Source organism: Sinohyriopsis cumingii, chromosome 4 (genome assembly GCF_028554795.1).
Source record: "Sinohyriopsis cumingii isolate HCF-2022 chromosome 4, ASM2855479v2, whole genome shotgun sequence".
In the NCBI taxonomy this organism is placed as follows: domain Eukaryota; kingdom Metazoa; phylum Mollusca; class Bivalvia; order Unionida; family Unionidae; genus Sinohyriopsis; species Sinohyriopsis cumingii.
Window position 1 is genome coordinate 22,602,991 of NC_142964.1, and position 18,391 is coordinate 22,621,381.

An 18,391-nucleotide genomic window follows, 5' to 3' on the forward strand; every position below is an offset into this window, starting at 1 on the left:
TAGTGATAACAAGGTTTTCTGTAGTTGTTGTTATAGGGTTTAACGCCATTGTTCAGCACAAGATAGGCTATACATGGCGGCCAGTATTAATGGTGTAGGAAGAACCCAAGAAAACCCCGAAAAGAACCACCGACCCACGAGAAGCTACCGGCAAGCTTTCTCACATACCCACATTGGCAGAGCTTGAGACTCGAACCCACGCAGACAGAGGTGAGATGGCAGTGATACGTAACGGTAAGCGCTTTAGACTGCTTGGCCACTCGTCGTCCCCAGGTTTTCTGTATTCAATGTCATTTTCATTTAAGACAACCAGGCATTATAACAAAAATTTTCAGCTGAAAACCCCTTGACCACACGAGTTTCCGTTTAGGAGAAACAATCACTATACCTTCGAAATGGCTGACAGAGCCACGTTGGATATCGGATTTAAATTCAGAACCACCTAAATATCAAAGATGTCTTTTCATGTTGATATCATCATCTATCAAGGAGTAATGAAACACGATTTTCAAAATTACCACAACAGCAGCCATTTTCAAGGTCAGAATGGCACTATTTCATTTAGGACTAACCAGAAATCACAAGAAGCCTTCTGGTGAAAACTCCATCTTGATATGCCTTTTCATTCAGGAAGAGTTGCGATAACAAGATTTTCAGCCGGCTTACATGTTGGCCATATTGGATATCAGATGGGCACCATTTTCATTTACGACCAACCAGACAGCACAAAAAGTAAAAACACCATGTATGTATGTATGCTCAGAAGAAGTAGGTTTTCAAGATGGCTGCGGTGGTAGCTAAATTTGATATTTGGACGTAACCATAATTATTAGCACTAGCTATACCTTGGGATGAATTTTTATGCAAATTTTCATCCTCCGAATAGTCATGGGCGAGTAGTGTTATTCTGTGGTGGATGGAAGATGGACGGACAACAGACGATGGTCAATACGCCATCCCATAAAGTCTTCTGATCTAAGACCTGTAGAACTAAAATGGGTAAAATCATAATGTAAAAAAATACAAAGCCAGACCAAAGTTATAACGTCATCAATTTGACACATCCTAAGTCCAAGTTATAACGTCATCAATTGACACATCCTACGTCCAAGTTATAACATCATCAACTGACACATCCTACGTCCAAGTCATAACGTAAACAATTTGACATATCCTAAGTCCAAGTTATAACGTCATCAATTGACACATCCTACGTCCAAGTTATAACGTTATCAATTGACACATCCTACGTACCAGCTATAATATCTTCAACTGACACACCCTACGTCGAATTAAAACAGGTTATATATCAGAAGACGTTTGAGGTGCCAGGATGTACATGAAAAGCAAATCTGGCAGGCACAACATGTTTCGTGATAAACAGATTCGAGCAATGTACTCATGTCTACTCATCTTTAAGGAAATTTATAACACTAGCCAAATAATTAGGTATAAAAGTTGCACTCATGAACGACCTTGTGATTCTCGAGTTTTATTATCCAATTTTAAGAAATAATAAAGACCTGTCATTAATATACAAACAGCGAGCCAAAATATTCTGTCGCAAGCATAAACCTAAATGGGTTTGCATATAACATTAAAACGTCAACCACCATTCCATCAGGAAACATAATCTCCTACACATGTTGATCACTAATTTCAATATATAGAGGACACCATGGTTGGGTTTAAAGGTCTGCATTCAGGCCATCATTCAGTGCTTTCTTTTTACCACTGCTGTGCAGTTTTCTAAGTTTTATATTGTTTATGAAGAATCATACACTTTTGATGGATAAAAAAACCCACGAAAAAGTTGATGAAGACATGCAAAATAGCAAACTGCACAGACCTAGATCTGCCACCATATGATGCACTGGCAGTCAGTTCTGGTTATATACTTTTGTTAGGAGTAAACAACAGAACAAACAACTTAGCCCCTGTTCTGCCACCACATTATGCAGATCAGGGTCTACGTTGTTTGCAGCTGGACTCCACTTTAAAGTGTATTCATACACTATATTAATGAAGGCCATGTCATCGGTTATTCAAAAATATTTATTGGTCCAGAAATTATATCCAACAATGGTTCCTTTTGATGATATTACAATGAAGTGATTTACATCAAAATTTTTAATGTCAAGCAGCTAGAACTATTTTTTCTGATGCTGCAGTAACTTCAGAAAATACCCAGAAATGATCATAATGTATATAAACAAAATATATATTTTTATATACAAATCTTAAGATCTACCTTGCTTGTGATGTTAGTTTTCCAGCTCACATTGATTTGAAATCTGCATACAAAACTGATTATAACATTTACCCTTTTGTTATGCAATCAAAATACAAAAATAGACTGTGTAGACTGTTGCATAATGTGCTATGTAAAATAATCCGTTAAATGAAAAGCGAAGTCTCATTCAACCAGATTCTCATGTGGCTTCACAAGATCTCCACTACACAATGTACTGGTAATAATGTTTCATTGAGTTCTATTACTGATAGAAGACATTTCGTCAAATTTTGTTTTGATGTTAAACAACAAAGATATATCTCCCCATCTCACAATTTATATATATTAATTTTCAAATAAATGGTAACTGAAGTTACATCCAAAAGTGTATTTCTCTGAATGTCTCAAAAAATGGTGTGTGTGTGTGTGTGTGTTTTGGATTTTGAACATTGCTTTAAAAATTTTCCTGTCATATTGCTCCGATGTCTGCAGTGTGGCACTTTAAAATGAGAGAGAGGCAACATGTAGCATGATGTTCCATCACATTATCCTGACACCAGTCCCAACACTAACCTGTTCTTACTGATCTTCTAGTGAGGCAGCTTTTAGTACCATTTTTATAAGTCTTTTGTATGACTTAGCTGGGGTTCAACCCACAACCTTCCACATCCGGGGCGGATGCTCTAACCACTAGGCCACCGCAGCAGTCCTCAAAAAATGGACATGAAAGTTCTTTGTACACTGACTTCAATAATTTAGCATCATTATTTTCCTCTAACAAAGCAAACACTATGCATTCCCTTCACTTGTAAGAGTTCTTGGGTTTCATAATGTAAATAAATTGATATAACCCTGCAGGATTTACATACCTTGAAAAAGGATGTCATCTAAGTCATAATATACAATCAGTTTTATCTGTAAGATTCTTTTGGAAGAAATAAAACTTTTTATAAAACTAAACAAAATATTGAACTCAAATTACATAGATACTAACCAGAACTCAGCCTAGCGGGTGGCACCTGCCCACCTTACAAAATCCATCTGACAACATGGCAGCATCTTCAATATTACTAGAGGAGTGGATCCTTAGAGGGAGTGTTGATGGCATACTATTTACATTAATGGGGAAAAGAATGGTATACAATTACTTAAGCTCATTTAAAGGGGACCCCTTTGTTTGTTATTGAAGCCATTCATATTAATATGAATAAAAGGAACCCTCTTTATTTATTATTGAAGCTAATCATATTAATACAAAGTTTGATGTAGCACCAGGTAACATTCATATTGTTTGAAACCTACTATCGACCTACTTTTTGCCTTCACACAGTCCGTAATTTTATTGTTGACTTAAAAGGATTTTATAACATATCACTTTCTTAACAGACACTGATATTGAGGAGGTCCTGCTCAATCCAGCCTATGAAACTGTCTATGTTTTTAATTCAAACAAGATATCAACTCATTATCTCCATGGTTATACCATCTTATTAACCAATCAAATCACTTTTCCAAATGTTTGGAAAAAGCCTCGTTCTAACGTTTACACCAAAAAGCCTCATTTTTTTTCCCTTAAACTGGTTTCATGTCTTTTTATTGGCTAAAGTTCTGCATGGTAGCTAAAAATGGGCCAGCAATCAGTCAATCTTTGGCAGACCCATCATTTGGAAAAGACCTCAGATCTCTGCAACAGGTCCTGTTGAATGAGACTACAAAGTGGGAAGACTGATTTTCTGGTGCATTATCAGATGATTCTGTTCACTGCTGGGTGAGAATTACTCAGATGGTAAACGGTATCCATGACCGAGTTGTAAAATGTACATGTAATGAACACATAATGTCATGAACATAGCAGACATGCGTTACACATACCAATGTATTTATTAAATGCAAATCCATTCTACAACAAGCAATGTAAAAATTAAATTTTTAAAGGCAAGAAGAAGAATTTATAATAAAGACAAAATCCTAGATACAAGTAACATGGCCATCAAATGCATCTACAAGAGTTTATTTAAACTGTTTATAGGGGAATTCAATAAACCAATCTGCAACATTTTAATTTACATGATCTCATTTGGACACAAACACAAATTTCAAATCAATCAGTAAATTAAATTACACAATGAAAGTCAACTTTTATACCCAGCTTGCAAATAAATCTTGATGCAAATACTAGAATATATAAAACAATATTCAACATGTATACCGCAAATACATAATGCCTAAAGGTTTATTTAAAAATAAAATAAAAGCAAATCTTCATGAAGGTTACTCTATTTACAAGATTGCATTCCATATTTCATACTCGCATACTAATACTGTATCTGGAATAAAAGTATAGTGGAGACTTGTTGAACCTTGTTTATATGTATTTCATTAATCCAGTTTTGTTTTTCCTCCTCAAACCTCTTTTATGACCCTTCCCTCCCCCAATGTCCATATGTGATGAAGACCATACCCCTTCCTTTGAACTACAATATACCTGAATAACCCATGTCACCTGAAGAGTTCACATAAACCTTGTCCAATAAGAATTGTTTAAAGGAACAGAGGGACCAAAAGTTGGTCTTAGTTACACCAACTGGTCCCTAACCCTGCTATAACATTACAATTTGAAATATTATGTAATACTACACAACATTTTAAAGTTTTGCTGCAAATCCAATTTAACTGATTTACTCATAAAATCGTATTTCCAATCCATAGCATAATGGTCAGACCTCTGTTTCCAGACAGTGAAAACATTAGGTTAACTCAGGCCTTGTCCCTATGCATTGTTTTATTTTGTTGAAAGAACCATATGGGTAGATGACCACTAAATCACCCAATGAAATGAAAAAATAGTAACTTCTGATGGGTAAATGACCACTAAATCACCCAATGAAATGAAAAAATAGTAACTTCTGATGGCTTAATACCCAAGATAATACTGAAGATAAAATCATGAATTGCCTTTTTCTAAACAATGATCTACCCAAGTTCTGCTCCCAGTAATCCTTTTAAAAATCTTTTCCAAAGACAATGAAAACATACTGAATAGGAAACATTTAACTTTAAAACATGTAGTCCACTGTATAATGATAGTACATCTTTATTCCAATCTCTTGTGTGGTACCCTTCTCCCCCCCCCCCCACCAAGACAGGGAAAAACACCATTTCTAAGGATCAATAGGCAAAATCAGCCTTGTCAATGAAACCTTGTCACAGTGACCTACTAATATCACAGCAATGTAGCACCCATAATGATATAAAGTTTTCTGTCCAGTTAAGAACAAGATATAGGAGATAAGAATACTAACTTACATGAAGTAGGATTTAATTATATAAAGACAATGGTAGTGATGATGACAATGACAAAAGATAAAGACCATAATGCTAGAGGTATAGAACAAATATAGATAATGGTGGTGATTATGGCAATGATAAAACATGAGGAACAATGATACCAGAGGTATAGTACAGACCATGATAATGGTGGTGATTATGGCAATGATAAAACATGAGGACCAATGATACCAGAGGTATAGTACAGATCATGATAATGGTGGTGATTACGGCAATGATAAAACATGAGACCAATGATACCAGAGGTATAGTACAGATCATGATAATGGTGGTGATTATGGCAATGATAAAACATGAGGACCAATGATACCAGAGGTATAGTACAGATCATGATAATGGTGGTGATTACGGCAATGATAAAACATGAGGACCAATGATACCAGAGGTATAGTACAGATCATGATAATGGTGGTGATTACGGCAATGATAAAACATGAGGACCAATGATACCAGAGGTATAATACAGATCATGATAATGGTGGTGATTACGGCAATGATAAAACATGAGGACCAATGATACCAGAGGTATAGTACAGATCATGATAATGGTGGTGATTACGGCAATGATAAAACATGAGGACCAATGATACCAGAGGTATAGTACAGATCATGATAATGGTAGTGATTACGGCAATGATAAAACATGAGGACCAATGATACCAGAGGTATAGTACAGATCATGATAATGGTGGTGATTACGGCAATGATAAAACATGAGGACCAATGATACCAGAGGTATAGTACAGATCATGATAATGGTGGTGATTACGGCAATGATAAAACATGAGGACCAATGATACCAGAGGTAGAGTACAGATCATGATAATGGTGGTGATTATGGCAATGATAAAACATGAGGACCAATGATACCAGAGGTATAGTACAGATCATGATAATGGTAGTGATTATGGCAATGATAAAACATGAGGAACAATGATACCAGAGGTATAGTACAGATCATGATAATGGTGGTGATTACGGCAATGATAAAACATGAGGACCAATGATACCAGAGGTATAGTACAGATCATGATAATGGTGGTGATTACGGCAATGATAAAACATGAGGACCAATGATACCAGAGGTATAGTACAGATCATGATAATGGTGGTGATGATGACAATGACAAAGTATGAGGACCATTGATGCCAAAAATAGAGTACAAATCCTTCTGCATGCAGGATCATGCTAAAAACAGTTTATAGCAATGGGTATTAAATCTCTTTATTCAAGTAATGTCTTAAACTTTCAATCAATGGCCAGGTGTTTCCTAACCAAACTGTTTTTTTTTTTTTAACAGTTTAAGGCAGTCACTTGGGTGTATTGACAATGCACATGAAGAATCAGTTTTCCAAAGAGAGGCATTGTTAGGTAAAAACATGTCATATGAACTGATGTGTATGAACTGATGGGTATGAATTGATGGATATGAATTGATGTGACTGAACTGATCTGTATGAACTGGTGTACGAATTGATGTGTATGAACTGATGTGTATGAATTTGTTTATGAACTGATGCATATGAACTGATGTGTATGAACTTATGTGTATGAACTGATGTCTATGAATTGATGTGTATGAACTGATGTCTATGAACTGGTGTATGAACTGATGTGTATGAACTGGTGTGTATGAATTGATGTTTATGAACTGGTGCATATAAACTGATGTCTATGAATTGATGTGAATGAACTGATGTCTATGAACTGGTGTATGAACTGATGTGTAAGAATTGATGTGACTGAACTGGTGTGTATGAATTTATGTTTATGAACTGATGCATATGAACTGATGTGTATGAACTGATGTGAATGAATTGGTGTCTGTGAACTGGTGTATGAACTGATGTGTATGAATTGATGTGACTGAACTGATGTGTATGAATTGATGTGACTGAACTGATGTGTATGAATTTATGTGTATGAACTGATGTGTATGAATTGATGTGAATGAACAGACATCTATGAACTGGTGTATGAACTGATGTGTATGAATTGATGTGTATGAACTGATAAGTTGTTGTAAAATGTGGACCTAAGTGCCAATTAATGTTAACTGCTAATGCATTTTCAGCTTGATCTACTTCTAGTTTCCACAGTGAAAAAGAGTGTATACGACTCAACCTCTTGACAGGCCACCAGTCCATCAGAGGCTAACTGCATCCATAACTTAAACATGTCACAGATAGTGCTTTGCTGATTATTCAGTTTGACTGAAATGGCCAATTATGAAATGGCCAATCAATACATTACAATTTATGATTGAATTAGGTTGAAATCCATTTCTGGTAAATACATGCTGCTTCAGACTTCGTCTATTTAAACAACAGCCTTATGAAATATATCATGTGGACAAATTATTGAATCATTACTATTATCAATTAGTTAGAGAACACTTCAGACTGATCCTGAAATTGTATCCCATTCCAAATACTTGCCAGCTTCCAACATGATGATATATAATACAAAAGAAATCTTAAAAATGGATATTACCAAACTCTAGTCAGTGTTTAATCAGACGGTACATTATGCAATGTAAACTCCTGAAGTTCAATAATTCTAAACACTAGTCAGTCTTTAATCAAACGGTACATTATACAATGTAAACTCCTAAAGTTTGGTAATTCCAAACACTAGTCAGTCTTTAATCAAACAGTACATTATACAATGAAAACTTCTAAAGTTTAGTAATTCCAAACACAAGCCAGTGTTTAATGAGCTTAGTGAAATCCTAAAAAGATCAGTACTTCCAAAGACAGCAAATTATACAAGTGAAATTCTAAAGATGGGTACTCCCAAACAATAGCCATGGTGTTCAATGAGATGGTACATTATACAAATGAAAGATGAGTACTTCCGAATAAACAATACAAACACATGAAACAAGAATGGCACTAAGAAACATAAGTGTAATATAAAAATGTATCACCTTGCACAAATTCAAAACTCTCTCCCTGAGTCTTATGGATGTTTGAACAGACAAGGGTACCTAAAAGAAGTGCTAGTCTAATGAGCAGTAACATTTAACAGATATACAGTAATCCACTGAAATTTCAGTGCAACCAATTATTAAAATATAACAACCAACCATATTGCACTAAAATGTTTAAAATTAAGGTACAATGATTTTGAGAACCTCATTATAAAGAACAGCCTGTTAAAATGTATTTGTTGTGAGGGGTGGTTGATCAATTTTAACAATGCAATGCTTACCTGTCACTATTGCCATGCTTACATTTACCAGGACAAAATTAGAAAATTCCATCTTCCTATTAGATGGAAAGTTCCAGAATGTCTTGAAGAGAAAGAACACAGAACCAGTTTGCCCTCACATCATACACGCAGTGAAACCAGTAAAATTCCTCTTTTACAAGGACTCAGACTACTTGTAGGATATCAGAGCAGGGTTGGGGGGAGAGTAAAATTCCTCTTTTACAAGGTCTCAGACTACTTGTGGGATATCAGAGCAGGGTTTGGGGGGAGTAAAATTCCTCTTTTACAAGGACCCAGACTACTTGTGGGATATCAGAGCAGATTGGGGGGGGGGAATCTTGCAATAATGACACGTCAGTATTACATTATTAAAATTAGTTTACCCACCCATTACAATTTAATAACAATAATATATTAGCGATCACTAATGCCTTGTTGAATTTGCAAGTGCAGCAGGCCTCAAAAACAGATTTAAAAAGTGATATACTCAAACTTACTGCAGGAGTGTTCTCTACGATCAGGCAACTTTTGTGCCACAAACTTGTGAGCCTAAGGAAAATATGCCTTTCCTCTGGTGTGGCAAAGACCAAAGTTGGAAGGAAAAGTAGTCTGTGATGTGGCTCTCGTAACACCTTACAATGATGAATGTGTTAGATAGGCCCATGAAGTAGCAATAGCCCAAAATTGGAAAACTAGAGGTATTTCCTGAGAGATGGAAAAATTGGAATGTGAAGATGCGTATCCTGAATGTCCATGAAGAAAGCCCAGAGGGGCAGTCAGGATGACAGTGTTTTTCATCTGGTTTTGATGGACCAGTAGTGGAAGAGAGGGGCCTGTGTTGTTGGTCCCTCAAGTCCTGGAATCCATGAGCTCTGCCTTCAGATGAGCTGCCCTAAAGGTTCTTACTGTGATTCAGAGGTGGAGGAACTCTGACATGGCCAAAAACAAAGCATGCACTGACGTCTTCCGCCTTTGCCAAATGATTCTACAGGTGAGAGGAAACAGGGGACACAAAGGGAGGAGAAACTATCTTGCCTTCTTCCTCAGTGAACTCAAGTATCGGAGTCCACCAACACATGCAGCACATCCTCATCCTACACTCAACCCTGAGAAGACAGGATTATCAATCCAGCATTCCTAAGTTGAGGAGGAGACCTGAGGGATGTTGTTGTTGTTTTGAGTTTAACAAAACTTCTCAACACAAGACAGACTATATATGGTGGCCAATATAAATGGTGGAGGAAGAACCAGGGAAAACACTGATACAAACCACTGACCCCCATGGGAAGCTACTGACAGCGTTCTTACATACCCTCACTTGCCAAGCCTTAGACACAAACCAATGCAGACAGAGATGAGATGGCAGTAACCTGTCAAGGTGAGTGCTTTAAACCACTCAGCCGTCTGGGGCCCCAAGACCTGGGGATAGGGGTATTCCTATCCTGCAACTCTTCATAAGGATTAGAATACTTCTCGTCTTTCTCCAACTGTGTGTGGGGGGGGTTGGAAGACCAGCTCCCCAGTTTTCTGTTCACTCAGCAAAAGCATCCGATGTGGGTCCATGACCCACAACATCAGTACTGCTCTGAAGCCAAGGTATGGGCATACATGTCACCATAAATGTAACAGAAAGATTAACTTAATTAACTTCCTTGAAGTGGATGCCATACATATCATAGGGTTTAAAAGGAAACTAAGGGAATGGGGTTGTTGGTGGATGCTGATTCCCTTCTCTAGTCTGATGAGTAGACATTGACTCCATGTCAGCAACAGGACTGATCAACTGCTCAGTAACATGCATGTTGGGTGTGTGTAGGTAATCAACCAAATTCATGTCCCTGTACCAATTATGCGATTCTAATGACCAGTACCAATTATGGGACTCTAATGACCGGTGACCAGTACCTGAAAACTGGTTAAAAGAATCAGTGATCTTCCAACCCATTCATGCTTGAGTCATACTTTCTGGACCAAAGTTCATGCATACACAAATCTGAGCAAAGGGCATCTTCTGCAGAACCCTTCTAATACACATGTTATTATGTTATACATAATTAACCATATTTAAAAGGACCCTTGTGTATTAACCTACATCTGTGGAGTGGACAATTGTTATTTTGATCATATAAGTATCCTTACTTTTCAATTTTTAAAAATATTCTTGTTAACTCAGTTTATCTTAACAGTTGAATAAAAAGTGTATACTGCACAGAGTGCATTTTTATATTTGTCCTAATTTGTGGAAGTTCTTGTGCATCACTGCTTTCAAAGAGAGTAAATTCATTTAAAATGATGCATGATTTGTATACTTGTGTGCCCTGGCAGCATCCCTAGTCCTCTTGTTTGTGCGTTGATTCTTGGCATATGCATGCACACACACACACACACACACACAGAGATATATATATATATATATATATATATATATATATATATATATATATATATATATATATTCAATCTGTCACCAGTGGCCACACTTCAGAAAAGGACAAAACTAGATGTTGCACACAGGTGAAAGCTGGTCATAGTTTCACCTTTAAAAATTGGTTTTGAGCAAATTCCATGCACCAACTATTATTATTATTATTATTATAATTAAGATTGTTGTATGTGCACTGTAAAAAATAATCACAATTATGGGTACTTGTTGCTCTTTCCAAATTTAGGTTACACACAAGATTGCTGTACCCTAATAACTTTAATTCATCCTATAACACTTACTTAAACATACACACCTATCATAGTTTGTTAACAATATAAAAACAATATCTGGATCAGTCAGTTGCTCAACTTGCCAAGATCAAGACGGTCAGCTTATGTGAGAGACCTGTGAGGAATAATGAATCCTGATATCTATTCACTGTCACCCATTCACCTGCCCTATGAAGACATGTTCTGAACATTTAAAATGATTGGTGACCCTAATGAAAAGGGATGTAACTTTAATCTTTTCTCCAATACAAATTATTTTCTACAGAGTTGGCTTTCCTTCACAGGCTAATGGATGAAGATATCAGAATACATCTTGTCAGAATTAGACAAAAGTTGACTTTCATTTCTGCTGCAATCACACAACTTTTCACACCATCCCCAGTATACAAATTGCTTTGCCCCTTTAAGCTAATGATCAAAACTGCCCTGCTTTTGAATTTAACATATTGACACCTTTTTAGATTGTCAACATGATGGTTAATGTGGGTATGCTCTAGTGACCACTCGAGGCCAGAAGAACCACTGCTTGGTAAGAAAACACCTGGCCATTGACTGAGAGATGCAGGTGATGGTTACATAGGAATTAGAATGGCTGTTGTGAACAGGTCACCACTGAGTAAAGGTGACTGTTGTTAAGACACGTCTGAGTATATATATATATATATATATATATAGTTTTTGAGGTTGTCACAAAAATTCCATATATGAGTGGGAATACAGTACTTACACTAAAAGCATTGAAAATTAAATATTAAGTTAATGATACTGGGCAAAAGTATAAATGGCAATACGAATAGTTCTTACCTACCCTACCACCATATGATGAGGAAGGATATAACAAATCTGAGCCTCACTAGATAACAACAGCATAATAAATACCTCAAATCTAATACAAGCTTACAAAGACCCAATTTACAATGGACTGAGGTTATTATCACTTGAACAGGATTAAAAACAGATCTGAATCTGATAATGCATCTTAGAACATGAGAAAAGGCAATGCTTCATTGAGCAGTCTGAATGCAACTAATGGTGTCCAAGACAAGACGATGGTTACTGTACTTGGGCCTATGATGTGAGGGTCAGAGTGGGTCAGTGCTCTTTCTGTTCTGGACCTTCAGGAGTTTTCCATCTAATGGAAGTGGAGTTTTCCAACTTGAGTGAGGGAAATTCTGTTACAATAAGGCAGTCAACTCTTCCTTACACTAATTAATACAAGTTTTTAAAAAAAAACTTAAGATGGAGTTAGGCATGCAAAGTGCAAAACTATAAATAAAGTGGTCTGCAAGTCACAAAGCTGAAATTTAGTTCCTGCTACAATTTCTAATATTTGATTGGCTATGTCTTGGCACTAAACAGTCAGATATAATTAGAAGTTTTAGTTGTGTCTGAGTTTCAAAATGAGAATGTTTTTATAACTAAGAAACTGGCCCAATATTCTCAAATCAAGCATAAAGCTCATATTCAAAGTTAAAACATGTCCTATAACTTTAGTTATAATTAGGCAGAAATCATCAAACTTCAAAACTGTTGTAGTTGTGACCTTTCTACTCACATGCAAAGATGACTCCTTTACTCACATGCTAAGACCACTCCTCTACTCACATGCTAAGATGACTCCTCTACTCACATGCTAAGATGACTAATTTACTCACATGTTAAGAGGACTCTTTTACTCACATGCTAAGATGACTCCTCTACTCACATGCTAAGAGGACTCATTTACTCACATTCTAGAAGGACTCCTCTAATCACATGCTAAGACCACTCCTCTACTAACATGCTAAGATGAGTCATCTACTTACATGCCAAGATGACTCCTCTACTCACATGCCAAGATTTGTATCTATATTTATGCAATTTCCAAATATCATATCTGATTATAGGGACTTGAACTTGAGTATTTGACACTATTTGGAGAATACAGTGCATTATCTAAAAAGAACTTCAATAACACGAACATTTGATCCATTTTTTTTTTTAACTGAGGATCCAATATTTGTATTCTAGTAAGTGACTACTAAAGATGAAATTTTTTTTTTTTTTGAGTTTGGTAGTTTGGAAGACAATTCAGTGTACATACCAAAAGATGTTTTTGATTTTACACACATGGAAGATCTTGAGGTATGCACTATTGATAATGCCCATAATGCTCTGTGACAGATACTGTTTTCAAACATTTGCCAAAGAATAACCGACACCTCTGACTGAAATTAATCTTTTGCTGATTGGTAATTGATAAGTACTGGTGAATTGAACTTGTTCGTATTGCAGTACTTTTTTTTGTATAATAAAGACATCTTTATTCGGGTCAAGAAAAATGTTTGAAGTAATATTTATAAACACTGAAACATGATCAGATAGTTAAATCTATGTACTTCATATGTGGTGTCAGTTATCAAAACTCAGTAAATAATAAGTCATAACTCTTCCAATCAGTGTCAAACCAAAGTCCTTCCTTATCTAAATACTCATCCCAACATAACTGACATAACTTAAAAATGTTAAATGGTGTTTTAATTGTTTTGTGGTTCAACACACAAAGCAGTTACGAGATTATTTATATAGTGAGAATAACATTTATTAAATATTTTAATTAATAATGTACGTTTTGCTTCTAAATAAAATGAAAATAAATATACTGTGAAAATCAATAATTAAAATATAAATACCTGCAAGTACTAAGAAATTCTTAACTGCTAGGCTAGCCAAATGAAAAATTCTCTGAAAAAAAACATTGTGTGGTCGGGGCAGAGCCATTCATTATTTTTTAAAAAGTTTTTAGGGTTTCTTTATATTCTGGTTACCTTTGATTTTTTTTGTTGTTTTATTTTTAGATTTCTAAGATCAAAATGAAACTTTAAATTTTTCAAGGTTTTTCAAGTCTGCTTCTAACCCTGACAAGTACTTTGCAAACCCAGCCAAGTATTAAATTCCCCTTAACAACTTTATAATCCATAAAGTTTACTTTTAATTTTTTTCATTATTTTCAGGGGTTTTGTAAATGGACCTTAAGGTGGCATCATATAGCCATTATTGTGCAATGAAAAGCTACTATCACATACCTCCCTTCCTTATGTAGCCCCAATCCTCACCCCACACCAAAGTCAAATTTTTGTTCTCTGCCCTCTGAGGGCTAGTAAACAGGCTGTACTGTACAATATATGAAGAATTTATGCCGTAATTCAATGAGAGGTTATATAGGCAATGCCATGATTCAATGAGAGATTATATAGGCAATGCCATGATTCAATGAGAAGTTATGTAGGCAATGCCGTGATTCAATGAGAGGTTATATAGGCAATGCCATGATTCAATGAGAGATTATATAGGCAATGCCGTGATTCAATGATTATATAGGCAATGTTGTGATTGAATGAGAGGTTATATAGGCAATGCCGTGATTCAATGAGAGGTTATATAGGCAATGCCATGATTCAATGAGAGGTTATATAGGCAATGCTGTGATTCAATGAGAGGTTATATAGGCAATGCCGTGATTCAATGAGAGATTATATAGGCAATGTTGTGATTGAATGAGAGGTTATATAGGCAATGCCATGATTCAATGAGAGGTTATATAGGCAATGCCGTGTATCGGAAAGATTGACATTGAAGTTATTGATTTACAGTTTTGCTGTTTTCTCAGTTTTTAGAAGTTTTCTCTGTATAGAGGAAAGATGACAAAAAAATTTAAATCCAGATTAATGTAAACTCATCATTAAATTGAAAACATCAGAAGTCCTCAACATCATATGACATGTTCAAAAATATACATAACTGATATTGGCACAAATCAAAGACTATCATTATTTTTCAAATATGAGGTAAATAAGCTGAACAGAAATCTCATTTCTACCTTCCAAAACAACAAATACAAAATATTAGCTAGAAAATTTCTACAATAATGGGCTGTTTTAAAGAAATTAGTTTTTAATAAGAATCAAAAATGCTAAAATGAAATCCAAATAGAAGCAGCTTAAAAATAAAAGAGTTAAGACTACACAAATGGTTCCCCTGATTAATGTTTCATATAAAAATAGGAACAACCCTCATATTTGGAGCAGTAATTCAACCTTAAGGGGCAATCTATGTCAATTTTGTTTAGAATGATTTTTGGTTTACATGTTTGTCTAATAACATTACACTGCCTGCCTGCATGCAGCTCCCCCTTAGTATAATGAACTTAATTATGACATGATCACATATATGTTGCAGTACCAATGTGTACCCCGTGACTAAAATCATTCAAATGTATAAGAATATGGGTTGAACAAAAACACGAAGCAAGAGTATCATCTTAATTTCCGTATAAAACATTTTTTTTTAAAAACTGATCACTCCCTCTGTACTGAAGTTTGGTATGTAACACTGTTTTTTAATATACCACAGTTCGGTATGTAACACTGTTTTTTAATATACTGCAGTTCAGAATGTAACACTGTTTTGCAATATACTGCAGTTTGTCACGTAACACCGTTTTTCAATATACTGTAGTTTTGTACAAAACACTGTTCTTATTATAATATTACACAACATGGTCAGCATTTTTGGACCCCGACTACCATGTTATAATCAAGGAGAGCTGTAATACGTCCAGATCATGTTATAATGAGGGAGAGCTGTAATATGTTAAGACCATGTTATAATGAGGGAGAGCTGTAATATGTCAAGACCATGTTATAATGAAGGAGAGCTGTAATATGTCAAGACCATGTTATAATGAGGGAGAGCTGTAATATGTCAAGACCATGTTATAATGAGGGAGAGCTGTAATATGTCAAGACCATGTTATAATGAGGGAGAGCTGTAATATGTTAAGACCATGTTTTAATGAGGGAGAGCTGTAATATGTCAAGACCATGTTATAATGAGGGAGAACTGTAATATGTCAAGACCATGTTATAATGAGGAAGAGATGTAATCTGTTACGACCAAGCCAAATTCTTCACTTAATCTATTTTAACAATTACCTTTATCTGGAAAAATTTAAGCCAATAATTAACACCAAGTTATGCCTCTTCTGTAACAGTGAAAAATACTGCTACCAAAATGACTACAGAATCCGACCCCATTTCAGAAATTGCAGATAACTGTAAAGGCATAAACTATATATCAGAAAGGGAAACATTAAATTTGGTTGGTCTTCAAAAAAAAATTCATGTGAAGATAAGTGCACTTGTATCTGATATCTTCTGCACATTATCACAAAACAAAACATCTCTGCAAATGGTATTTCCATGTATTAAAGAACCACTTGTCTTCAAGAGACCTCACATTAGCTTCTACATTTACCCTGTTCAGAAAGGAACCTCTATGTCCACGTGTTCTTTGTAACATACATTCTAAATTTTATCAACATCAACATCATGAAATGTGTGAATAAGTAAACTTCAGATTGCAAGTTTACCTTGCTTGAGAGAAAGCACCAAATTTATAACAATATGAGGACAAATTAAAATAAACTTCCAGTAAATTATCATTCATGTCTGAATGCTGCTATCAACAATCCTTCCAAACTTTGTTAAAAACAAATATTACTGGATGTCTTTTTTGTTGCAGCTTTTATAGTAGAATGGATCACAGAACAGATTCTCTCGATGCAATCACTTCCCCTGGATTCAAATCATCTGTTTCTTCAGGTGCTCGCTGGCCATCAGTATAGCTAGGTGAAAATGTGATGTCCCGTCCAAGCCAGCATTTGGGCATGAATAATGTCCATACATAGATGAAGACACATGTCCAGCTGGAAGCCATCTTAACCCAAACAGCTGCCCAGTTCAGGCCAAACTTATTGATGTCTGATCCTAGTGGTCTGGAAAAAACAAAAAGTTACTGCATGACAGCCATATTATACTGCTTTATGAACACGCCAAGGTTGCTCTTATTCTTCCTGTCAATAAGAAATTATGACAGCTGAACTAGAAAAAGATTAAGTAAACAGAACCACAATACCATGGACACTTGTATAACAAGTCAGAGGGCAGTATTAATGAAATCTTCAATATATCATCATAAAAAAAGTTCTTTTAATTTGATGGATACTAATATTAAACATTTTGATTGCTGATAAAATAGAGCAATAGTCTCTCAAAGGGACCAATGGTCTGCTGGGTGAAAAAAATGTCCAGGAATTCAAGATATTACCATTTCTTCCTTTAACTGCTGAGTGTTGACACTATTTTTCATATTCTTCAGTGAAAACACAATTTTTAAATTAGCTGCCATGGTGGACATATTGAGTGTCAGATTGGCACCATTTCATTTATGACTAATCAGACGTTACTGGATGTCTTTTGGGTGGTGCTCTACAGTTTCACATTTTGCATAGGGTTAGATGATCCTCAATGGTTACACTGGCTACTTAAAAAAGACCCTGTATATCTTAGGTATTGTTATAAAAATGTTTATCTTACTTTATTTTGGTGCAGGAGTGAAGTGTATAATGTGGGTTATAGGGTATACAGCTTGGTCTTACTTCAGACATGCAATTTTCAAAAAACTGCTAGCTCCACTTGGTCATTTACACTTTCATGGACTTCAGAGGTAAATTGAAGGAAAAAAAGAGCCAATAACTTTTTTTATATTTTATATATTTGGTAATTCATTCATTGTACTTCCAGAAATTGGCATTGTCTAGTCTGGCCAAATTCATTTTCTCTAATTTAATAACTGCTAAAGATAGTGTACTTTTGATTAATTTAATCTGATTTTTGAGTACAAGGGAGCAGTCACTTTTAATAGTTGTGTTCTTAGATTATATACAATTTCCACAGTACAATATCTAAAGAAATTTCAGCCACAGTACATTATAGTAATATAGGGGTATACCAACAGTCTTCCCACTGTGCATGTTGCAAACGTAAATAACTTCACCTTAC

At 35.4% G+C, this 18,391-nt stretch overlaps 1 protein-coding gene across 1 annotated transcript in view; it reads right to left on the bottom strand.

Moving 5' to 3' along the window:
* Positions 1 to 2,037: 2,037 nt before the first annotated feature.
* Positions 2,038 to 18,391, bottom strand: part of LOC149800805 (serine incorporator 5-like) — a 102,130-nt gene continuing 85,776 nt past the window's right edge. The window contains exon 14 of the mRNA XM_089954797.1: positions 2,038 to 17,325. Coding sequence (XP_089810923.1) covers positions 17,091 to 17,325 — 235 coding nt within the window. The 3' untranslated portion in view covers positions 2,038 to 17,090. The remainder of the gene's footprint in view (positions 17,326 to 18,391) is intronic.